The sequence below is a fragment of the Pongo pygmaeus genome, chromosome 15 (assembly GCF_028885625.2).
Source record: "Pongo pygmaeus isolate AG05252 chromosome 15, NHGRI_mPonPyg2-v2.0_pri, whole genome shotgun sequence".
Classification (NCBI taxonomy): Eukaryota; Metazoa; Chordata; class Mammalia; order Primates; family Hominidae; genus Pongo; species Pongo pygmaeus.
In genome coordinates this window covers 58079204-58105755 of record NC_072388.2, presented here as the reverse complement: position 1 = coordinate 58105755, position 26552 = coordinate 58079204, and the positions used below count along the sequence as shown (strand labels likewise).

The 26552-nt window shown below is 39.0% G+C and overlaps 1 protein-coding gene across 4 annotated transcripts in view; it reads right to left on the bottom strand.

Annotated features, from left to right (window-relative positions):
* Positions 1–7142: 7142 nt before the first annotated feature.
* DAAM1 (dishevelled associated activator of morphogenesis 1) overlaps positions 7143–26552 on the bottom strand; it is a 180867-nt gene continuing 161457 nt past the window's right edge. For all 4 annotated transcript variants that reach the window (XM_054448143.2, XM_054448145.2, XM_054448144.2 and 1 more), the window contains 8 exons: positions 25721–25827; positions 24384–24472; positions 23031–23199; positions 18950–19057; positions 17590–17650; positions 14682–14813; positions 10929–11099; positions 7143–9867 (listed from right to left, as the gene is read on the bottom strand). In XM_054448143.2, the coding sequence (XP_054304118.1) occupies positions 9658–9867; positions 10929–11099; positions 14682–14813; positions 17590–17650; positions 18950–19057; positions 23031–23199; positions 24384–24472; positions 25721–25827 (1047 nt within the window). In that variant the 3' untranslated portion in view covers positions 7143–9657. The remainder of the gene's footprint in view (positions 9868–10928; positions 11100–14681; positions 14814–17589; positions 17651–18949; positions 19058–23030; positions 23200–24383; positions 24473–25720; positions 25828–26552) is intronic.

The window sequence follows — 26552 nt, the reverse complement described above, 5'->3', positions numbered from 1 at the left end:
CAGCTGTGCTCACGCCAGTGAGGACAGCAGTGGGCCCATCCATTTAGTTTGATTTGTTCCTTCCTCCTCTTCCAACCACACTCTTCCTAGGTCACCACAACGGCCTCTACAGGGTAAAGCCATGTTAATGTTATACATTGATTTTATGACAAAATCAATGCATTGTGGTTTTAGTGCAGCCCAGATGAGTCCCCGAGGATCAGCGTTACCACAGCTACCTAGTAAAAGGAAACCCTGGAATGAGCCTCATTATTGCTGTAATGTAATGTGCTCTAAGCAATTGCCCTTCCACCTTTCCCCTTCCCAAACAGCCAGGGCAAGAAGCCCGAGTTCTTGGCTGTAACTGATAAACAGTGTGATGAGAACAGTTTGTTTAATTCTCGTTAATGAGTTGGCTGCAATAAATTCCCAGCAACTAAGGACTGAGAACCTCAGAGGCAGGGCTACAGCATCCTTCAATGGGAAGTTTTAGGGCTGCTCTGTCCAGCTTCTAAAGCGTGAAGCAAAGATGTGTGGGAGACTGACCGAGGGTCACAGCTCATGTCTGATAGCAATACAGACAACTCTGGAACTTGGGTCCTAGTGTGTTGCTTAGCTGTTGGTGCAAGACAACAGAACAGGCAGATGGGAATTTGGGAGCCACCTTTTGTGGCATGTACTTTAATGGCTGTAGATAGTTTCCAGGTTGGTCAGGGTCTCCTTTACACAGTCCAGTGGGGGAGAAGTCAATGCCAATTGTCCTACAAGCATTACGTGATAGAGGATTCTCTCCCTATTGCATTAATTCTTTAGCAGTGAGCTGGGTAAGATAGTAGGGCCTGCGTGACCCCCTCCTAGCAGTGCCTCTAGCAGACATTGGAAGCCAGCTTTTCGTGTGAACTCACCAGCCATAAAAATGTCAGGCCACTGAACAGCTGCTGCTCTTCAGGGTCAAATAGCTCACATTCAAGACAGACAGGACTGTTTTCTGTAAAAGGCATTTTAAGAGAATTCCTAATAATGAGGTCTTCTGATGGGAGAGTAACTAATGAAGGTGGTTTGAGGGAAGGAAGAAAGGGAGGTCGGGAAGGAAGGAAGTTGAGAAGGAGGGAGCAAAGTCTTTTCCTGTGAGCCTTCTAATGACAGTCAACTCGCAAAAATTATCTTAAACTGGAAATCCAAAAGGCTTATAATCTGAACTGCCTGAGAGTGACTAGCTCACTAGTGACAAGCCCTCCTTATTATTTCTGCCCTCTGGATCCTCAAGAGTTAAGATATGAATATTAAGGTCCTATTAGTCTAAGAGTCAATCAGAGTGTTCTAGGGATGGGGCTGATGTCCTGAATGGTGGCAGTCTGCATGGAAGTCCAAGGAAGTATCGTGAAAAGTCATCCCATAGAGCTGTTTTATCGAGATATACCCAGATGTGAATAAACTGGAAAAGTAGAAAGCATGAAAAGTTACCAGAGGGAGTTTACCTGAGGCAGTCGGTATGTGCAAAGGGGTAGGATGACTTGGCCTGATTGGGTGGGAAGGTTTCTTGGCTATGTATATCAGGACTTTTCTTTCTTACGTGGACTTTATATTTTAGAGCAGTTTTAGCGTCATAGCAAAACTGAACAGACAGTACAGAGATTTCCCACATACCTCCCGCCCCCATACATGTGCAGCCTCCCCTATTATCAACATCCCCAACCACAGCTGTCTATTTGTTACAACTGATGGACCGACACCAACACCTCATTATCACCCAGAGTTCATAGTTTACATCAGGGTTCACTCTTGGTGTTATATATTTTATGGGTTTGGACGAATGTAAGATGACACATAGAGAGTATTTTCACTGCCCTGAAAGTCCTCTGTGCTCTTCATACTCATCTCTTCCTCCTCCTGACCCCTGGTAACCACTAATATTTTCCCTGCCTCCTTAGTTTTACCTTTTCCAGAGTGGCATGTGAGTGGAATCATACACTATGCAGCCTTTCCATATTGGCTTCTTTCACTTGGTAAGATGCATTTAAGACTCCCATGTCTTTTCATGGCTTGATAGCTCATTTCTTTTTAGCACTGAATAATATTCCATTGTCTAGATGTACCACAATTTATCAGTTCACCTACTGAAAGACATTTTGGTTGCTTCCAAGTTTTGGCAATTGTTAATAAAACTGCTATAAACATCTATGTGCACATGTTTGTGTTGACATGAATTTTCAACCCATTTGAATAAATTGCCAGATTGTGTAGTAAGAGTATGTTTAGTTTGATAGGAAACTTCCAAACTGTCTTTTAAAGTAGCTGTACCATTTTGCATTCTTACTAGTAATGAATGAGAGTCCCTGTGGCTGCACATCCTCTCTGGCGTTTGGTGTTGTCACTGTACTGGGTTTTGGCCACTCTAATGAGTGTGTAGTGATATCTGGTTGTTGTTTTAATTTGCCTTTCCTTGATGACATATAATGTGGAGCATTTTTCCATATGCTTATTTACCATCTGTATATCTTCTTTGGTGAGGAGGCTGTTCAGATCTTTGGCCCATTTTAAAAAATTGAGTTGTGTTCTCATTGAGTTTCAAGAGTCTTTTGTGTATTTTGGATGACAGTCCTTTACCTGGTATGTCTTTAGCAAGTATTTTTTTCACAGTCTGTGGCTTGTTTTATCATTTTCTTGAATATGTCTTTTGCAGGCCATAAAAGTTTAATGAAGTCCAGCTTATCAATTCTTTCATAGATTGTGCATTTGGCGTTGCATCTAAAAAGTCATTGTCAAACATAGATGACATTGCCAATGTCATCTAAATTTTCAATGTTCTCTTATCTCCATGAGTTTTGTCATTTTGTCTAAGTCTATGATCCATTTTGAGTTAATTTTTTGTAAAGAATGTGAGGTCTTTGTCTAGCTTTATTGTGTTTGCATGTGGATGTTCAGGTGGTCCAGTATTATTTTTTGAAAAGACTATATTTGCTCCATTGTCTTACCTTTGCTCCTTTGTAAAAAAAATCAATTAACTATATTTATGTGGTTCTATTTGTGGGTTATATTATAAGTCTATTTTTTCACCACTACCACACTGTCTTGATTACTGTAGCTTTATACTATGTCTTGAAGTAGGGTAGAATCAGTTCCCCAACTTTGTTCTTTTCCTTCAATATTGTGTTGGATTTTCTGTATCTTTTGCCTATTTATATAAACTTCAGAATCAGTTTGTCAATAAAAACAAAGTAACTTGCTGGGATTTTATTGGAATTGCATTGAATCTATAGATTAATATGAAAAGATCTTGCCAGTATCGAATCTTCCTATCCATGAATATGAACGATCTCACCATTTACTTGGCTCTTCCTTGATTTCTCCCATCAGAGCTTTGTTGTTTTCCTCATATAGATCTTGTATATACTTTGTTAGATTTATACCTAAGTATTTCATTTTGGTGATGTGCTCATATGAATGGTATTGTATGTTTAATTTTCAATTCTACTTTTTCTTTGCTGGTAAATAGGAAAACAATAGACTTTTATGTATTAACTTTGTATCCCGCAAACTGATTTTCCTAAGCTGCTGGTAGTCACTCTTTTCCTCCCGTTTTTGTTTGTTTGTTTGTTTGTTTTTTGGGACGGAGACTCGCTCTGTCGCCCAGGCTGGAGTGCAATGGCGCGATCTCGGCTCACTACAAGCTCCGCCTCCCAGGTTCTAGCCATTCTCCTGCCTCAGCCTCCCCAGTAGCTGGGACTACAGGCTCCCGCTACCACGGCCGGCTACTTTTTTTGTATTTTTAGTAGAGACGGGGTTTCACCGTGTTAGCCAGGATGGTCTCAATCTCCTGACCTCGTGATCCGTCTGTCTTGGCCTCCCAAAGTGCTGGGATTACAGGCTCCTCCCCTGTTTTTGTCTTCCCGTGTCCTTGCTCAGCATCACAGTCGTCTCTTCAGACACCTCCTCCCATCCTAGAAGAGTCAGGGTAGCCCTCAACTTAATTTAACTTAGGAAAGGTTTTCTACGCTGGAAGTGATGATGAGGATATTAACAAGAAATGCTCATGATTACATGAGGGATTGCAGATTCCTTTGCCCAGAAACGTCCTCACATGACCATAATGGGTGCGAATGAGATGGGATGATACTGAAATCAGTACCATTATACCATTTCCTTTCTTCCTTCTCCCAGCAAAAGAGCAAGAGAATCAGAAAAAACAAATGCTTTATTCAAACAAAATAGAAAAAAATCATATGTAGGAACCTTTTTCCCACGAAAAATGAAAACATATTAAGGTTTAATAAAATAAGGATCTCCTTTGTCTGAAAACCCTGGGGCGCAGTCCTGTGCTCATTTGTTTGTTTGATACCATGGAAACATGCAGTTGATTGCAGTAGATAAAAGCATGTTAGGGAAGAGACCAAAGGGCAGGTCTGACATTTTCCACAGGATTCAGATAAGAAATAATTCTGATTGGTATTTGCTATGGAAAACAAAAAATCCTTATAAACAAGAAACTTGTTCCTCCATGGGCCCCAAATTTTCTCAAACATAAATAATTCATAGGCAGGACACGATGGCCCACGCTTGTCATTCCAGCACTTTGGGAGGCCAAGGTTGGAGGATTGCTTGAAGCCAGGAGTCTGAGAACAGCCTGGGCAATATAGTGAGGCACTGTCTCTGAAAACATTTTAAAAATAAAAATAATAATAAAAAAGAATTCAGATTTTAAGTCATCTCTTAATTATAGGCTCAACAGGTTTTTAGACTTCAGTTATTATCAATAGGGGCAACAGGGATATAGAGACTTAAAACAGTATATAGACCACACAGAAAATAAGCACATATCTCAACACAGTGATGGTTTATAAACACCCCATGTGAGAAGCCCTAGACCCCTGAATTTAATTCTCTCTATATAGTCCAGTGGTTCTCAAACATATTGTTTATGGAACTAAATGGTATCAAGTAGCTGTTAAACCTTGGAAGTTGCTAAATTTAGGTTTTCCACTTGATAGGAAACAGCTGATGTTATTAAAAAACAAAAACACTCACAGAAAGTTTTACCTTCCAGAACTCAGCCTTTTGAACACAGTAACGCATCACATAATGACGTTTTAATCAACCATGAACTGCATATATGGCGGTGGTCTCATAAAATTACAATGGAGCTTAAAAATTCCCCATCACCTAGTGACACGGTAGTGCATTGCATTACTCATGTATTTAAGGTGATGCTGGCATAAAACAAGCTACTGAGCTGCCCGTTTTATAAAACTATAGCACATCCACATGAACAGTACCTAATACTTGGCAATGATATGTGTTACTAGTTTATTTACTACAAATGTGTTATTTTGAAGTATACTCATTTTTTTTAAAGTTAACTGTAAAACAACCTCAGGCAGGTCCTTCAGGAGGTACTCCAGAAGGCATTGTTATCACGGATGACAGCTCCATGCAGGTTATTGCTCCTGAAGCCTTCCAGTGGGACCAGATGCATAGGTGAAGACAGTCTCATTAATGATCCTGACCCCATGTAGGCATAGGCTAATGTGTCTTAGTTTTTAACAAAAAAAAGTTAAAAAAATTAAAGTTAAAAACCAAAAAAAGCTAATAGAGTAAGGATGTGAAGAAAATACCTTTGTACAGCTGTGTTTTAAACAGTTATTATAAATCAAAACACTAAATAAGTTAATAAAGTAAGTTATAGTAAGCTAAGTTTTATTAAAGAATTTAAAAAATAAATTCAGTCTGGCATAGATGTACAATGTTGATAAAGCCCACAGTAGTGTATGTCCTAGGCCTTCACATTCACTCACCACTCACTGACTAACCTGGAGCAGCTTCCAGTTCTGCAAGCTCCATTCATGGTAAGTGTCCCATATAGATGCACCATCTTCAATGTTTTATATGGTATTTTTACTGTATCTTTTCTACAGATATGTTTAGATACAAAAATATCATTGTTAAAATTGCCTACGCTATTCAGTGCAGTAACATGCTGTGCAGTTTGTAGCCTAGGAGCAATAGGCTTTGTATACCATATAGCCTAGGTGTGCAGTAGGCTGTGCTATCTAGATTTGTGTAAGTATACTCTATGATGTATGCACAACAATGAAATCACCTATTGGCACAATTTCTCAGAATGTGTCCTTGTTAAACGACCCATGACTGTAATTGTGTCAAAAGCACAGTATTGTAATAAAGGTTATCCCTTGCCTAACAAAAAACCCACATTAGGTTATAGAAGAGGGGCAAAGTTCTGGATGGATCACATAACTTCACCCCTCTGTCAGAAGCCCATTTCCTTCAGTGATCATTGTTTTGGGGAAACTGAAGGCACTGAAGCATATGATCTGAAAATTTCACATTTCCCCCCCCCTTTCTATTGATACACCAAGGTCAACTGAGGATCTAGGTGGTTCTGTACATAATTCCATACCCAAATATACAAATAGGCAGTGGCTGAGTTTGTGGGTGGGAATATAACATTTGTCTAACATGCAGAAGGGTCTCTCCTATCTGAGGGTCAGCTCCACAGAACGTTGTTACTATGAAGTCATGCAGTGAGTTGATAAAAAACAAAATGGTCAGCTATTACAAGAACATCATGAGTTCATTCCAAAGATAAGAAGAATTACTGTTTGGACTGCTTGGGTATTTTATCAGTCACTGGGGCAGTTTGTTTCCAACGTGAACTTAAATTGAGCTAAGGGTGGCTAGGCAGCAAATGTGATGTAGGACAAAGGAAAGCTTCAACTTTCAGAGGATACTGATAAACAAATTTCTTGATCTGTGTGGGCGCCATTTCCCATACTGACCCATATCAAATTAATTTTTAATAAGAAAAAAATGCCTCAAAACAAAAAAGGTTTTGATTCTAGAGACCAGAGATTATTTTCTCTACTCCAGTTGAATAATTTCACCAGTAGCCCTACCATACCTGAGTTATAACAAGAAATTGTATAACTCATACATAAACCAAGTATAGAAAGAGGTGGCATATGATAACCTGAACATACTGAATGCTGCCATAATAGAAAACTATATTCTTCTAGGTCCAGTAAGTACAAGTTTAAAAACAGGTATATATTTCTGATTCAGTGAACAATTTGCAAAATTGAAATTCAGTGGTGGAAACTGCAAAGAAGTTTGATGACACTGTTTTAATAATTCATAGAAAGCATATATGTACACCCAATGAATTCATCTCTTTATTGCATATTGCTATTTTTAAAAAAATGTACAGTCTCATAACACATACATTTTTTTTCCTCAGTACTATCTAACAACAGTCTTGCACCTAAAGACTAAGTGGTTCCAACTACTAAGCTAATAAGATACAAGACATATAATTAAGTTTACAAATTATGCATTTTCTTTTTGGCATTAATTTAAAAAAACAAACAAAAAAAGTTTAAAATACACACCCAAGAGAGAAAAGTGGCTACTTACACCAGCACCAATCTAAAAAGTAGTTTTTTTGTTTTGTTTTGTTTTTTTCTTTTCAACAATGGCACATGGAATTACCTGCACACAGTTTTCGGGGAAAGAAACCAAAAATGGAAATGGCAAAGGAGGCCCACCAGGATGGCCATATCAAAGGAGGATGATTAAAAGGGGCAAGAGGGACAGCTACACAAACTTGCTCCTTTATGTGACTTTCCCTCCACCTGTCTATTCCTTAAAGACAAAGCCATTTTGAAAATACAGTTCCAAAACTGAGCCAGACCAAATTTATCCTGCTACAAATAGAAAAGAATATACATAGAGGCACTTTAGTTAAGGAACAGACAATACCATCATTATATTCCAATCTTCCTCATCTCCAAGCCTTTTTGAGCCAAGTCTCTATCTGCACCTTTAACATGGTGTTATTGCAGACCTGGGTTAACTCGGGATTGGGGGAGTGCAACCTCTGCTTTGTATTTATGACTGTTTTATTTGCTAGTCATTTATTTCCATATAGTGTGTAGAAAGTCACTAAATTTGCAATGAGGAAAAGATGTAAAACCACAGCTCTTGACAACTCTTAGAGCACTATTTCACAGCTTTCACATAGCGCAGATACCTCGCCATCTGTGCTAAGCATTATAGTTTATACAAATTATTTTTAAATAGTATGATTCCTGTACAGTGCACACACTGGTATTCTATTCATCCCTTAATATCCCCATTAGAATATAAACTCTTTGGGGGCAGGGACTCTGTCTTGCTTACCATTGTAGCCCTACTATGCCTGGTACATAGTAGGAACTTAATAAATATTTGTTAATTGACTGAAAAACTCAATTTAGTGAGTAAATAATGTTCTAGTGCAACAGGACAAACTACTCTCTCCACAGGAAACCCAACCACAACAGCATTGATAGAAAGAAAAGAGAAAACATTAGCCCCCAACTACAAATAAATAAAGCAAAGCCAAAAAAAAAAAAAAAAAGTAAAAAAGTAACAGTCCTCTTTATATATCACATAATTTAAGGATATTAAGAGTTGGTAGGTTAATGGTAAGCATCTATATTTTATTTTCTAATGTTCATTGTTTTTATTCATGTCTCCCTGAGAGCTTTACTTTTTGGACTGAAATTTTACAGGTAGCTTTACCGACACACAATTTTAAAATGACAACATATAAACAGCAATCACTTCAAATATACTTAGAGATAAATAGATCTGGGCATCTCTGCTGATGTTGACATTTTGTGCATTCTTTATGTATCCTTTAGTCCAGACCTATGTTTACAGAAAATGCAGCTTGTCCTACAAAACAGAAAATAGAAACTATAGCAAAAAGGCACCCCATTAATTTTTTTTTTTTTAGTAATCTTTATCCCTTCAGAGAATTATTCCTTTAAGTCTTGGGTGAGATATTTTTAAGGTTTATATATCTATATTGTTAGAACAAGCATACTCCGGCAATGTTGTTCTTTAAAAAAAGCATGGATTGCATTTATATAGTGTTTTTTTCCAAAAATCTGAAGAAATTATCAAGAGCACTTGGCAGAGATAACTTGATGAAATCAGGGGAAAAAATTGATGTCCAACTTTTAAATATACAAAAAATTCTGATTGACATTCTACATAATTCAAATTGTGTGCAAGATGTTCTCAATAAACATTTACAGACTGTATCCCCACACCAATGTCAGAAATTCGAAGCTGGTCCTATTACTGATGTGATACATCAACATCACAATGTCCGCTATCAAAAACCATTTTAAATCTATATTTTTCCAACTCCAGTTCCATCAATGAAAATAATTTCAAAGGATATCAAGCTTGGAAACCATAAAATATTTTGCAAGCTTTTTTTGTTTTTGTTTTTTTCTTCTGTTTTGCCTTTGAATCTAGGGAATGTCTCTGTCATCTCTTTCAGGAGATAGTATTGTGCTTCTCAACAGTCATGGTGTTCAGGGAAAGAAAATGAGCCACACTCAATGTGAATGCATACACGAAAGGTTTCGGAGCACATACATTAACATAAATCTTTTTAACCATACGTATAGGTCTCCAGACAACACTCAGACATCTATATACATTTTTTAATATATATACACATACATTTACATACACACACATTCACGCATTCACTCACAGATGAAGGAAAAAATTGCCACTGTTTGGATTGCAAGGCAGTGTAATGAAACGTTCTAGTCACTTTACAGGGCCGCTAATGAGCTTTCTAAAAAAAGTATTCATGGAAAATTAGAAATTAAGTTTTGTGATTGGTCTCTCTCTGCTGCTGTCAGTCATCTGGTTGGTAATGCGTTTGCGATTCCGTTTCAGTTTAGAAAGGTCTTTGTCAAACACTTCTCCTGAGCGTAAAGCTGAAACAAGGTCATCAAACTCTCCGCTTTCTTCACTATTCTCTTTAGCTTTTCTCATTTTACGTTCCTTTTCACGTTGTTCTTTGAGCTGCAAATGGGAAGAAATAACCTCTTCGAGACATGTCAAAATGTTGCATTTTGTTTTCAGTAGAGGTGCATTCCGTGAAATATGGTAATGCTCCAGACACCAAGCTATGCTCATCCTATAACCCCTTTGGATATCACAAGAAAGGGGTAATTGGAACATGGGGTCTCCATTGTAGGAGCAATGGACAACAGAAAACAACCACTCCCTTGTGGTTAGAACCTCACCACCTAGATTCTAGGTACACTGCATGATATTCTAGTTAAAATAAGAGCAATTGAGGCAATCTGTGTTTTTGCTACTGAAAATTTAAAAAAGGTATCACTATTACATAGAACCCAAATAACTAAAGCAAATGGTCATCAGGCCATTTTCCTTATATCAAAGGCTTAGCTTGTGTCTACTGTGGAAGCCTGAAACCTGATACACAACAGTTACTGTTATTAAAAGCCAACTAATACATACACATTGTAGACAATTTGGATAATTCAGATAAAAGGAAGGTGGGGGAAACATCTTTAATTCTACTACTGTGAACTTTTTAGAGGTTTATCACACCACTATTATTTTCTATATGTATTAACACATCTTAAAAAAAAAAACAGAAAAAGATTTCATGTAGCAATCACTTTGTAAACTTTTCTGTATCATTATTCTTTGAATACATGTCTTTTAAGGACTGCATAAATATTCCATTATATAGCTGTTATATCATTTAGAACTCATGCCCTATTGGTAAACATTTAGGTTGTCTTTAGCTTGGTGCTATTATAAAGAATGCTGCCTTTTTTTGTGTAAATTTATGATTATTTCTTTAAAATAATTGTTAAGAAATGGAATTCCAGAGCAAAGGATGTGGATAGATTTTTTTTTTTTTAAGGCTTTGAATATACACTGTTAAATAGCCCAAGAGAAACACCACCAATGTAAAGTCCCACAGCATTCTAGAGAGTACATTGAAGCCTTCCTTCCTGCCAGATCAGAGTGCTCTCTAAATACCTTTGACTGGGCTGCAGCCATAGAACTTCTAGGAGGTGGAATTGATCAATTAATCATCCTCTTACCTGAGCTTCCATGCGAGCTCGACGTTCTTCTTCCTCCTTTTTCTTTCTCATATTTTCGTTTTCTTGTTTGGCTTCTGACACAGCTTGAAGAAATTGATCAAAAATGCCAAAGAACTCATCTGGTTGTATTTTGCCAGCCTCTTCCCCAAAGTGCTTCACTGCTTTAGTAAACTAGGAAAAAGACAGTTTTAAGAAGTCAATGTTTCATGAGAATTCCATAATCAAATATAAATAACTTTAGAAAGACTAAAGCCCAGATTGAGTCAAACATAAGTTTTGTTTGCTCATTTATTTTTATTTATGTTTTTTGGAGATGGAGTTTCACCATCACCCAGGCTGGAGTGCAGTGGCATGATCCCAGCTCACTGCAACCTCTGCCTCTTGGGTTCAAGCGATTCTCCAGCCTCAACCTCCCAAGTAGCTGGGATTACAGGCACATACCACCATGCCTGGTTAATTTTTGTATTTTTAGTAGAGTCAGGATTTTACCATGTTGGCCAGGCTGGTCTCAAACTCCTGACCTCAGGTGATCTGCCCAGCTTGGCCTCCCAAAGTGCTGGGATTACAGGTGTGAGCCACCACACCCGGCATCTTTTTGTTTTGAGATGGGGTCTTACATGTTGCCCAGGCTGGAATGCATATGTTATTAGTTTTTTTTTTTTTTTTTTTCCAAATAGATGGGGTCTTACATGTTACCCAGGCTGGAGTTTGGTGGCTATTCAAAGGTATGATCACAGCAAAATACAGCCTCAAAGTCCTGGGCAATCCTTCCTCTTAAGCCTCAGGAGTAGCTGGGACTATAGGCATGTGCTGCTGCACCCAGCTGAGTCAAATATAACTGATGGATTTTAGTGAGCCTATATTTATCTTCAGCTGCTGAACATGTCTATTAATCATTTCTAAAGTAAAAATTGTAATACTCCTCAGCTTTTGAAACCATTTATTCCTGTCTACCTCATTTGAGCTTAACATGTATGATGACCTCCTATGACTTTTTATTAACAGTAGTAAAAACAAAATATTGTAGGGCACAGCACCCTAGACATAAAACTAATAGCAAACTCAGCAGGGGGAGGGAAACCTGTACTTTTAACTTTCCTTTGAAGTAGTTTAATATCATTTACTGGTGCCATATGGTCAATATAGAAAGCAAATGGGAGCCAGTGCCTCTTAGCTGCTTTTCCCAATCATAAATAATGCTGCTATTGTTCAGATATTTTCAGGGTCTCAATGAGAAAACAGCAATTGAGTATGGAATCTTTAATGCAACCCAAAGTGTATGACTGAGAATACAATTTTATTCCAAATTCTTTGCTTTAGAACCCCTTTCAACGCCAATCTTTAAAAAAAATTTTTTTTTTTTTAAAAGATATGGGGTATTGCAATGTTACATTGCCCAGGCTGGACCCAAACACCTAGGCACAAGTGAGCCTCCTGCCACAGCCTCCTGAGTAGCTGGGACTATAGGTACATTCCACCATGCTCCAGTGTCTGTCTTTTCAAATGGCCAAAATGCAAAATACCAAGAAATTTTTAAAGTTAGATAAAAATATATGTATACAGTAACAATAGTATGCCCAGTCTCTTGTATGTTTTCAACAGTCTTAGCATTATTATAACTACCCAAATAATATTCAATGTCAAATTGTTTGTTAAAATTATACTTCCTTCTGTAAGGATCTAATGCTATTACTCCTAAGCTACTAAGGATAGTGTTCCTAGCTTCAAAGTCAAATACATTTTTCCCTACGCCCAATCAACTACTTAACATTTTCCAGATTTTAAGTTTTCTTCATATTTAGACCATGCTGTGTTTATGCAGTGCCCCCAAACAGCTTATAATTGGTTTTATTTTTATTGCTTTACTTGCCTTTGTTACATTGTTAGGTTCTTCTGATCTCTCATACTATCTACCTTAAATATTTTCAACATTTATTTTTAAATAAAACAAGTATTGGCTTATATTTATATATATTTTAGTTACTATTTCATATCTTTAAACTTGTAATAAAAGTGTCCTTTTTACCATTTCTGTCTTCACTGAGGAGTTGTTTTCAATGTTTTACTTATTTGGAAATATTCTATTAGAAACGAGTTCTTTGGGCAAAAACATAACATTCTTCAGACGCCATATATAGTGCTCTAGCTTGCTCCATGGTTTTATACGCTAACTTATAAAAGTTCTGGTATGAACAAAATAGCAACAGACAGTCTACAATTGGATTTCTAAAACATTCAAGTGCACGTACTTCAAGCCATCCCGAGTGATCTTTTTATCAAGTAATTCTAGTGATCATGACGTCATGTATATCAAAATCTTAGAAATCTAAAGAAAACCGGGCCCAGATTAAAGCTCCACCCCCTACACACACACACACCCCAGTCAGTGTGCAAGGGGGAAATTTACCAAGTCTTTATGTTCTGCTAGAAGATCTTCAACATCAGAGAAGCGTGACGCTGGCTACTGTGATGAACAAGCTGACAACAGCCAGTTCACACACAAAAATGTTGGAGCCCCTTGATGAAGTAGGTGCTATATTGCTCAGATGGGATATCAGAACAGGGGGAGTCTCTTCCTTTCTGAAGCACAAACTCTAAAGTGGTGAGGCATACATAAAACATGGATGGGGGCTTTCACAGTGGAGGTCTGAATGGTGGTTGCTGACATCAGTTGACCGATTTCCACTGTGGGATATCAGAGGTTGGACCTCTGACAGCAGCCATTTGAACATATATTGCCATTTATTTTATAAGGTTAGAGAGAAGGTTTAATGCTGAGATTAGCTAATGCATGTGAACAGCCTACTTCTGAACTTTAACTGGTATGTGTGTACATTTACATAAACAATCATCCATACCTACAACCAAACAGGTGACCAGAGAAAAGTTTCGAAACAAAAGACTCAAGTAAAAGAGTGTTGTGGCAACTGAGAGATGGGTAGAGTAAAAGAAGCAATGGGGTGGGGAAGAATGTTAATATCATTTATAAAGGACGAGAAGAGGAGAGAAAAAGAGAGACTGTGTACATGTCTTGTATATGAATGTGAATGCATTTTGGAAGAGGAAACAACCTGAGATAGGAGTGAGGTGAAGCTGAGGAGCTAAGAGGTCGTGGTTGTTAACCAACAAAAATTTCTCTTCTAAGGGAACACAAAATGTGAAATAGCAGAAATCATAAAAATAAATGTCTTACTAAAAAAAAAATACCTCTTGTAACGAGACTGTAAATTAAAATACATCTCTTTTAGCAAGTTCTGCTGGAGATTTATACAGGTAGTATCCTGTCCTCCAAGGCTGTATCTCAGATGAGCATATTACAACATAGAGGTAATTTAGGCACATGGCTTTAGTAACACCTGATTGCACATTTGATTCTGCCCCTGGTTTTCATCATCTACTCTTTTCTGGTTCCCAGAGATAAGTACTTCAAGCCAATTTCAACCAAGAGAAAACTGTCAAAGTATTTGCTGGTCTGATACCATTCAGAGCCTTCAAGGTCTTGCTAACCTAAAGGCAAGATAGGCCAGTCAGACAAAAAGGGTGTGTTGAGATTAATCACAGTCTTGGAAATGAAAATACACCTATGTTATACAAAACAATGGAATCTGGAAAGTAATTATCTACTACTTTATTTCCTGCACCACGAAGTTTGGATCTCACTCCTGCTATTTCCCGTACAGAATAATAACTGAAAGTATCACACTGAAGCCCAGCCCGGTCAAACAACACTCAGTGCACAAGGGGGAAACTTACCAGGTCTTTAGCTTCTGCTAGAAGGTCTTCAACATCAGAGAAGCTGAAGCTGGCTACTGTGATGAACTGGCTGACAACAGACACAAACTTATCTCCGGGATGTGGGGGCTGAGACTTCTGATATTCCAGCTCCTTAAACACAGGAAATGAATAATGTCAATGCAGGCTTCAAATACAGACATGAGACACACCTTGTCTCATATTTCACATGCCTCAAATTTAATAAATCAGAATGGCAAACACATCAAAACTTGTTCTAAAACATTTTGTTGTACTCTAGTGCCCCTGCCCTTCCTCCCCCCATGCCAAGGCCATGCCCATGTGCACATGCATATTTGCGAACAGCAGTTTACCAACAATCTAAGCACTTGATCTATGTGATTTCTCTTTCAGGCTTTAGGAAGCAAGCAGATTTGCATTTGGATAAACTTAATAGAAGTAAGTTAAACAAATAATGGGGGCAAACTGAATTCTAAGGATTTGTGAGTGAAAACGAGACTCTGCTTGTCAATATTCCATGCTTAGAATTCTGGTGCCTTGATTTTTTTCTTTCCCTCTCAGCCAAGTCTATTTACTTCTTAAACTGTGGGATATGGGGTCAGTAGAATTTTGGCTGTAGCATTTGGCACCATAATCTTCTACCATTTTTCTCTTGTCTATACCATATTGGTTTATGTGAACAGGCCTGTAGGGGAATTAGTCTCTTGTTAATTATCCATATTCCCCATTATCACAGCAATGAATGCAGATGATTCAAATCTAACGTTAATAGTTAATTTAATCATTGCCAGATGCACATTCTTATTTAAAGCTCACAACATCCCTATAAGTGAGGGATCACTATTCCCATTATACAAACACATAAATTAAGGTTTGGAGGGATATATTACTTGCCCTGAAGTAGTGCTGACCAGTGACAGAGCCAGAATTTGAACTCAGGCCTGCCTGACTCCAGAGTCTTGGTAATAACTATGTTGTATACCAATTGACTTAAACTGGATTTTCCCTTATTTTCTTGCACTGGCAGAGATCTTCACAAGCAGGAGCGTAGTCGTCACAGTTTATGGGTTCTGACTCAGCTCTACCACTGATTTGGTTCTTAACCGTGCCATGTTGCTCTGGGCCTCAGTTTATTGATTTTTTTTTTTTTGTAAGAGGGCAATATCCACATCATCACTACATTCAAATGAAATAACAAGTGAAAACTCATCAATTATGGAGCTGGCACTGATTGGAAGAAATTGCCATGATTCCAGTACTTTAGCCTGGAAAGTGAGTGTATCTGTTCAGTGTGGGGAAGGGAAAGGCATTTGAAAGTGTTTCATTAATGTATAATTTCATAAATATTCATCTTTGATACCTTCAAACAATATAATTTGTGTAAAGCACAATTAGAACACACATATTTGGCCAGGCGAAGCTCTGCCCCCCACTATTTTCTTACAATACTATATCACCTCCAAGGGTAAGGGAGGCTTCTATAGCCCCTCTCCTATAAAAAGTGTGGTACAGTGTATATGACCCAAGGGATAGAGTGATTTCAGCAAAACTATCCTTTAATAAAGCAACAACACAAAATTTCCCCAGAAGCCCCCACCCCAGGCCTTGCTCTGACCTGGCTCAGAAGCAGGGGTCAGAGCCAGGCTTTAGGGCCATCATAATGACCATGGACCCTCTGGGGCTGGGAGAAAAAGTTCAATCAGTAGATTTTTTTTTTTAATACTGCCCCCTACTCCCTACATTTAAAAAAAAAAAAAAGGAAAAAAAAACCTCACATGCTCCTTAATTTATTGAAAACAAAAAATTAGACATTGTGACTTTAATTTTTATTAGAGGTATGTCTTTAATTAATTCAACTACTTTCTATGGCAGTTTTGTGATTAAAAAAAGAAAAGAAGGGAAAGTTTCTCACAGCATTACTGATAAATGATCTGAAAGATACTTATGAGAGGCACCTTTCCAAGCTGCCTGCAAATCCGTCTCCTTCACCCAGAGCAGGCCCGAGCTATGTCTGCTCTGAGCACAGTCACCAGGGACGCTACTCTGCCAGCCTGTTCTCATCCCAGCCCCTCTCTCGCTGGCAGCTGCATCTGCAGAGTACCCGCAGGGCATTGCGCCAACAGGCACGTTTCATCCTACCAGGTCCAGTCTGCCAGCCTGACTGGTTTTCCTTCCTCAGAGGCCTGGGCCCAGGTTGTCTTGTATGCCTGGGATAACCTCCCTCTATGCACCTAAGTTTACCCCACCCTCTTAAGCCATAGCTCAAACAACTTCTTTTCCAAAAGAGAAGCTTCCTCTAATAGGGGCTAATTGTTCCTCATGCCTCCAAAGCACCCTCAACCCGCTGCCTTCCTTAAGGCACCTCTTTAATCACTCTTGCTTATCTGGATGCGCCCAGGCTGAGGGAAGTGGCTGCTCGATTATTGCAACACCTGGAGGACAAGGATTCTGAGTCATTGTGACCCTCAGCTAGAGCATGTACTACAGTGTCTGCTTAGTAAATACTCCCCAAAGGATCAAGTCAAAAACAACAGAGAAGTTCTATTGCTCTACTGAAAGTGAACACCATATATTAGCAGCATTTGGAAACTGAGAGCGTCCCTGAAGATCATCTAGCCCAGCCCACTCATCCTGATGAATCCTGCCTTACAGATAAATTGGTGGCACGCTAGGTCCAGTTTCCAGTTCCTGCTGCAGTGACTCACCCACGACCCCTGCTGCCTGCAATCAAGTTGCCAGGCTGAACATAACCTGCCTTTGCTTCTTGTGGTGGTGGTTCTTATTTTTTAATCAATAAATGTTTATCCTGGGCATACCACATGCCAAGACAACTCATCTGCTGAAAACCACCAGCACTAGGGATAGTGAAGAGACCAGGAATTAGAACAACAACAACAAAAATACTCACTGTCTCTACTGCTTTCAAGCCACTTCTCAAGGTACTTATTTCTTTGTCCAGCTCAGTCATGCTGTTGTAAATAGCAATGTTTTAGCAATCAACATGTAACTTACACATATTAAATATAAGATGGGTTTAAATATTTCATGCTTGGAAGTCCATACTAGTTTAATTTAAATGTTTAAAATTCCCTTCCATGCCCAGATCTCAAAGAAAGACAACAGTATTTTAAACTCATGAAATGTAGGTATAAAATTATGTTTGTTTTCTGTAGCCAGCAGGTATATTTTACAGGTTAAAAATAGCAGAATAGAAATATCTTCCATCTGTAAAAAAATATTTTATGTTTTAAACTCAAAAAAATCTCACTTCAGCAAATTACTCCATGTAGAAATAAATCTCTTGCCATACTTGGCTCCCTTTGAAAACAAAGAAAACAAGTTCATCTGCAATCATGTTCACATTGTACTCTGTATAATCAGTGTTCTGCTTTTCACTAAGGCCCCAATAATATGAATATTACAAGGTAATGGCTTAAGTTGAAATCAAAAATGATTTTTCTTAAAGTTGTATTAACTAGTTTTTATTTTCATCTTTTTTTTAATAGAGAAAGGTTCTTGGGCTTCTCCCATACACAACACTTTCTATTTCATGGCTTTTAAACATTAGAGATTGAAACTTAATTCTCCCAGATAATTTACAACATATAAAGAAACTCACCAATACTTCATTTAATTTCATGCCTTATATAGTATATTTCCACCAGATTCCATGAACAGAGGGAAAAAATAAGCCTGCTCATTATACTTTTCAAATTCACTGCAAAAAGATGCAGTTTATGTTTTTAAAAAAGAGCCAAAAGAGGGAGGAAAAAACAGCAAGGAAAATTGCCTGCTTCTCAGTCTCTGAAACATGGTGTGAAGTTTGTGGTAAAAGTTTGGCAACTTTCCATTTTATTTTTAGTTTCTTCATTTGCATAAAGACTGCTTCCCATTAAAGAGCCGCCTTGGTTTCTGGGAGTATGTGTGCATATGTGAAAATTATTAGCAGTGTTCTGACACTTAGGTCTTCTATTTGCTTAGCCATGCATCTTTATTTAACTAAGGTGCTCCTACTTGTATTGAAAACACCTGCCCTTTAAAAGTATGAAAATTAAAAATTGCATGCAGTATTCCAAAGAAGCTAGAACAAACATATATTCAAAACCCTGTAATACATTTGAGTGATTTGGATGAGATTCAAACTTTATTTCATACAATGTTCAGGGGAAAACAAATAGAAGGACTGACTTCATGCAGTGCAAACTACCTCAATGGCTAACACACAATCCAAGTGATTTAAGAAACTAACACTCACTGTAAGTACTTACTTTACTTTCGCAGCTTGAGGAATATCTCGCAATTCTTCATTTAGATTGAGAACACTAGGGTACTTATTTTCCACAATAGTGATGAGATAGTGCAAAAGGGTAATGTTTCTACAATTGAAGAAGGGAAGAGTATTAAACATTCAAATTATTTTCATTTAAACTACATAAATATATGAATAGTTAATATCTGCATATGATTTATATGCTCAAATGGTAGAACCCACAATAATGCTGTATTACCTGCATTAACTTCAAAATTTGGAGGGTCATGATTCTCAAGAGACAGGAATAATGGGAGAGCCTCCATGGGGATTACATAGATATATGTCAAAAAGAAGCACACAATTTCTAAAAAGGTAAGAATTACATTTTTGGCCCATAATGAGCATCTTTCAAAATCTGGGTAATGTGATGGGTGATCTAAGTGAATCTGAACCACTGCCAGTGGAGATAAGCTCAAGTTTACCTTCCCAGTGGATCCACCCTAAAATGGGGTGTGCCCTGCAGGTTTGTAACTAGTAGGCTTGGGTGGAGTGGAGTGGAGTGGAGTGGGGTGGGGTGGAGAGTGAGGGATGTTTATTCCGCTGAAAAGGGCAGCTATTCTTAAGTCTAAAGTACAGAGCAGCAACTCACTGATGACAATTATAGATACTTTTTTTTTTTTTTTTTTCGAGATGGAGTCTCTGTTGCCCATGCTGGAGTGCAGTGGTGCAATCTCAGCTCACTGCAACCTCCGCTTCCTGGGTTCAAGTGATTATCCTGCCTCAGCCTCCCGAGTAGCTGGGATTACAGGCGCCAGCCACCATGCCCAGCTAATTTTCGTATTTTCAGTAGAGACAGGGTTTCACCATGTTGGTCAGGTTGGTCTCCAACTCCTGACCTCAGGTGATCCACCCCGCCTCGGCCTCCCAAAGTGCTGGGATTATAGGTGTGAGCCACTGTGTCTGGCCTATTGATAGTTTTTAATAAGGTTTCACCCAAAGGGTGGTCAGAAAGTTAGAAAGCCCCCTTTCTCAGGGCTGAACCTGGAAGTGGGCCATAACTGCCACCATGTGATATCCTTGCAGCCCTGAATCCACTTCCTAATTTAGCAACACTTCAGCTCCTAACTGCATAACTCTTAGTAGTTAAAACAGTTGGTTGTGCCAGCTCCCTCTCTGGTGGTGACAGGGCTGAACTCGGACTGACCTGGATGGAAAAGGCCAGCACGTAGGATAACAGTATCTATTAGGCAACACTGTGTTGGTCTGATCCCATTGTCACTGACTGCTACACATTACAATCACCTGGACTCCAGATGCCTGGGCTAACCCCAGAGATTCATTTAATTGGAATGAGGTGGAGTCAGGCATGGGCATTCTTTAAAACTGTCTGTTGATTTTATCAAGCAGCCAGGATCAAGAACTACTTATCTGTTGAAGTTAGAATTAGGAGGGTAAAAATACATTCCTTTAAAACACATTTCCATAATTTAGGCAGTTTGCTAATTCACAATGCTAAACCCCAGTACTCCAACTCACCTCTAACCAAAATGAATCAGAGTTTTCAAACAATTTTCTTTACCCTTGCATTTCATAGAAACAATGCAATCCTATAAATCCTTATTTTTCTCACTCTCAGTCTCTCAATAATTAGAAAACAATTGCCCACCAAAGCAAAACAGTGGCCAACAATTTTGGCCACTTATTTTTCATATGTTCAGTTGCATCCTTCCATTTCATTTTTTTTTTTTTTCTCTTTTGAAATGGAGTCTCGCTCTGTCACCCAGGCTGGAGTGCAGTGGTGTGATCTTGGCTCACTGCAACCTCTGCCTTCTGGGTTCAAGCGATTCTCCTGCTCCAGCCTCCTGAGTAGCTGGGACTACAAGCGCATGACACTACGCCTGGATAACTTTTTCTATTTGTAGTAGAGACGAGGTTTCACCGTGTTAGCCAGGATGGTCTCCATCTCCTGACCTCATGATCCTCCGGCCTTGACCTCCCAAAGTGCTGGGATTACAGGTGTGAGCCACTGCACCCAGCCTCTATTTCAATTTTGCTCTTCACAGAACCTACCTGTCGTCTGCCCATGTGATTCTTACCTAAGGGGTACAAGGAGTGAGCAAAATGCCAGCCACCATCACAAGAAAGAGTGAGGCTATTTTTTTTCACTTTTTAGAAGAAACGCTTTGCTATTGAGAGACACTTCAATTAATTTCATTAACCATACACATCTTTCTTGCTATAGAAAGGTTTAAAACCACGTCTGATCTTCATTTGTTTGCAGTCCAAATAATACCTCATTTGACTAAATGCAAATTCTTAAAAGGAACAACAACAGCCACACATTTGATTCTTCCCTGCTCATTACCAGTAACTGAGCCTTCAATGCTGAGTGAATGCACCCTTCCTGCTGACTGTCCCACCACCTACACTATCTGATTAGATTCAACTGAACAACGTTCATGGGTGGCGGCTTACAGGCAAAGCACTTTGCTAGGCGTGCAGGTGTATAAGGCGTGGGCGCTGCATTTGGGGACCAAATATTAAAGGCAGAAAAAAAAGAGGAAAAAGAAAGATCAGAAATAGCTGCAGATTGTTTTGAAAAGGCTTGTACTTTATATAAATTCTGTAGTAACCTCAGTAAATAAGCAGATAATCATGTAAGTGCCAGGTTATTGGTAAGTATTGGGGATGGGTGATTGCTTTTATGTGTGTACAGTTGAAGAGAATGCCCTTTCTTAAAAAGGTACCTGGCTCTTTAGACACAAATAAGATCTGCCATTCCCTACTACAGCCTCCAAATAAGATCCTTCTGTTGCTAATAGAGCTGTGGATGGACCAACAACACAGGTGTCAAATACCTGTAAGCCCGAATACCTTGCTTGTTGTAACCACAGGCAAGCTGAATGAGCCACTTGACCCTGAGTCAGTTTCTTACCTGACAACAGGTGACAACAGTTATTTGGCTTGTGTACTTCACAGGCTAGTGGGACAATCAAATGTGAAAGTGCTCTGAAAAGGATCAAGTGTTTACATTAAAAATAAGGTGGCAGGGCTATAACAACAGCTGCTCTTCATTAATCTATCTCTACACGATGCAAAAACAATAAATTAACACATTGCTTATTTCTTCTTGTATGGATTTAAGGTTGCCAGAATACTATGCTTCACGAACCCTATAGAAAATATAGGGTAAAAGCCCCTATTAGTTAGAAATAATTAGGGTGAACAGCCCATATTTCTAAAAAGAATTTGGGTATGAAGAAGCTTACCTTAGAAACAATTGTGCAAGTTCCTTTGAAGTCAGTGAGAACCTCAGAGAAACAAAGCTCTCAAGGAAACTCAAGTTAATATGCCTAATGACCCTACCCTGTTAATGACACAAGAACGTTTTCACGTCTTGGTGTCTTTAATGAGAATCTGTTCACCTAAAATGCAGCATTGAACACTTCCTAGGAAGCATTTTAATGAGACCTACAATGAGCAACTAAGTATCAATAGCCAAAATGCATTTATACATAAGTTTTTAATATAGTTGCTACCTCCACTGTATAAATAAAAACATAACCTAAAAACCCCAAAAGCTTCATATTCTAACACAAACTATCAGTTTTCTTCTTTTCTGTGGAACACAGTTTCCTGTAGAGGGGTCATGGGGAGATGTCAAGTGCTGGTAACATTCTGTCCTTGATCTGGGTGCTGGTTATGCAGGTGTGTTTAATTTGTGAAAAATCATCAAGCCCAACATTTGTGATGACTGACCTCGTCTTAGTATATTATAATAAAAAGTTTACAAAAAAATAATTTTTAAAAAAGGCAGGACAAAACAAAAACAACAGCAAAACTTAAAACAGATGATGTTCCTGTGGACCAAAAATGGATGAAGGATAATTGGTCCAACAGGAATGTGGGAGATGCCTGCGGTCATGAGAGAGGTTTAGAGAAGAGTCAGCGTCAGAGAAGGGAAGAAAGTAGTGAGAAAGAGAAGTTCCAGCTGAAGAATGCAGTGTCATGAAGGCTGAGGAGGACCAGAGAGGCATAAATCTGAGCCTGGACCTACACACCTGGCTCCCTCAAGTGTTGGAAGATCTCATACTTACTTGTCGATGCTGGATTTTGTGTCAGCAATTTTGTTTAGGCTAGATATCTTGAATCCATATGCATTCCCTCTTTGACCTTTATTCATATAATTTCCAAATGCCAAAACCACCTCCAGCAACTGCTTGAGGGCACCACTCCTAAACACCTCTTCTGAGCCAGAACGAATTGCTTCAAAACAAAACACATAAAAACATGATTACCAAGTGTTTCGTTGTTTGAAATCAAGATGTTTCAGTGATACCCATTCTAAATTCACACACTCAATAACAGATAATGAAGATATAAGACTGAGTTATTGGGTTACTGAGAGCACTTTCAAAACGCTTACACCAGAAGCAAAGAACAAGGGAGAGCCAACTCAAGTTGTTACCAACACCCATAGACAGCTGCAAAATCCTATCCTTTCTCAGGCCTTTCTTGGCTGACTCATCAGTCATAAGCACTGAGGAATATCTAGAATAGCAATCCCATCTCCAAGATTTCTTTACAAACACTTACTTGTCTGGTGTGAGTCAGGTTAACAGGAGTATTGATCAATTCCACTGACAGAAAACTAGTTAAATGTGTTACATGTTATAGCTTGCAGGTGTCATAACAGGGATCAGAGCTTAGGCAGATGCCTGATTCCAGCCTGCGTTCCGTGGCTGTGCTCTTCAGTTGCCTTGCCCACATTTCAAACATTTACAAGTTTTAAAAATCAAACCATACAACAGCCTCAAATCTTCCCTTTAAAAAATCTACTAAGGCTCTGTTGTGAGGAAGCTAATTACAGGTTTAATGCTACTGGCAGTGAGATTAACTCCTCACCAACACCCTGGTAGTCAAAAGCCCAACCCTGTAGAGGAGCCCAGGAGGCGTGCTGTGAGCTCCGAGACTAGGGCAGTGCATCAAGCACTGACCTTAAGTAATCAACCCTCAGAATTTTAAAAGATTTTGAGCCAAAAAATAAAAAATCACCAGGCCAGGCGCAGTGGCTCACGCCTGTAATCCCAGCACTTTGGGAGGCCGAGGTGGGCAGATCACGAGGTCAGGAGATCGAGACCATCCTGGCTAACACAGTGAAACCCCGTCTCTACTAAAAGTACAAAAAATTAGCCAGGCGTGGTGGCGGGCACCTGTAGTCCCAGCTACCCAGGAAGCTGAGGCAGGAGAATGGCATGAACCCAGGAGGCGGAGCTTGCAGTGAGCCAAGATCGCGCCACTGCACTCCAGCCTGGGCAACTGCGCAAGACTCCGTCACAAAAAATAAAAAAATCACCAAGGGGATCTTGTTTACTATATACACTTGGATTGCACTTTTAAATGGGTTGTAATGATGAACATCATTTCCAATCTAGGCAGCTTGACTTTACCTTCCACTTTAGGTTTCACTTCTGCCACACGCTCTGCAAACTTCTTTTTGAAGTACAGCGATTGCAACCTTTGCTGATAGTGATTAATTCTGTAAGAGCAAACATGTACTAATTGATATTCATTTAATATATCTAGGTTCACTTAATAACAGATATGGAAGTGGAGGTACCTAGAAGCACCTCCCCCAATACCCACCCACTCCCCTGACACACATACATTAGTTGTTCTCATGGACAGGAACACAAGACATTAAGCCAGCTTTGCCTGGAGAGCCCATTTTGGTCTGACCTACAGGGGCTATTTGGCCAACTGCAGCAGAGTCCTTAGCGCCAATCAAGGCAACTGCTAAAAGAAAGTGGGAGCCTGCTGCTGCTGCTGTTGACTGAAGCCCATCTCTCTTCCCTCAGAGTCCCAGGAACTCTTTTGAGCATAGAAGAGATAAAAGGGAATGAAAATGTAAAGAACACCCTACTGCAAATAAAGGACAGTTCCCTACACTTCTCCCAAATTCCAAATTTCTTAACTTTCCATTTTACTTTCCAAAGTAAAAACTGGTCTCCAACATCCGCTTCCCACATTGTCCTCTCCTCACTCCCATCTGCAAACCTCCCTGTCTTCACAGTGAGCACCCTCTCTGCTCCCCTAAAGGAGAAAGCTGTGCCCTGAGGTTCACTGAGAGTTTCAGGACCACTGGTCCTTCTCTAATGCGGAATCCATTTTCTAGGCCTGAGATAGCAGATCGACTTAGCTCATATGCCAAACTCAATTACGAAGCTGTGGCTGCCTCAAGGCTTTCTGGAGAAGGGTTCAGAGAGCTTGCCAAGGCTCCGTGGGAAGAGTGCCATGATTGATTAGTGATGTCTGCATGTGTCATGATCTGACATCTAGGCCCTGGTTGTTCAGTTATGTGGGCTTGAGGCTGATATTGTCAGAGTCTGTCCATATATATATATACATATTTTCTTTTTTTTCTGTTTTACAACCACCTTGCCATGCTAAGCTACTTGGAAGTATGAGACAGTATCCCAAGAAATCAAACTGGTGAGGAGAATGATACTGACTGGAATCAAGAAAAGTTATTACTTGATAAGGCCAAAGGGGCCCAGAAATAGAGATAATTAGAAAAAAACCCTCACCCTGGCTCATCCATAGGCAAGAACTGACATAAACAGAACAATCAAATTCCACATCACTCAGACTTGAGAAGATTTTTAGAATGAAAAAGCTTTCAAGTTAAGCCAGGTTAATTAGCCCAAACAATTCAACATGAATTGAAAATTCATGAAGCTTAGAAAGGGAAGGGACATCTTCACATTCCAAGCATTTTCAAACTCACCGGCTCATCTCAAAAAGGAACCTATCAGCCTTGGCCATCCGATCCAGTTCGTGTTTATGTTCCTCCAATAGGTCAATGTCACTTTTTTCAGGAACAAATTTCAAGAGCTGAAAAGTACACATGAATATTATAACTGAGGTTTATCACTTAAATCCATGTAGTAATTTTTCACCCTTTCAGTTAATTTGTCCCAAGATAAAATGTTAACTCTTGTTGAATGTATAAGCTCTGCTCACAGGTTAAGATACAATAGAAATGATTAAATCTTTTCATTTTTACTTGAAAGTAGTTAAATGGGTATAAGATTCATTCCTGGCACCTTTCTGTTCTCTACTGCCTCTCAAATCAGAATTGTGGGAGTTCTCTACTGGAACCTCTTTTTCACAGACCACTAGAAGGACCTTAGAGAGTCAATGCTCTCATCAGAAGATGATACAACTGAGGGTCAGGGAGAGTAAGCCACTCACCCAGGATTACAAAGCAAGTTTGGGTAGTGATTAGAAATAGAACCTAGGTCTCCTGACTCCCAGCTCTATGCCTTTTTCTGTTACATCGTGCTGGAATGAATAATTCCATTTGTAGTTTCCATTCCATTTTCTTATTTTTCTGGTTTATCTAATTCAATCTTTTTTTTTCCCCCTTCCATGTAGAGCTGGGTGAGAGGAACACAGTGGGATTTGATGTTTTTAATTTCGTATTTTATTTTGAAGGAAGAAATGAGCATGGGATGTGGAAGATATAGTAACAATATTTAAAACTGAAACAGTGATTCTGTACGTGTCTGATTTCCTTTCAAGGTACACACGTTTTGGATGTGTATGCAAGACCTGCG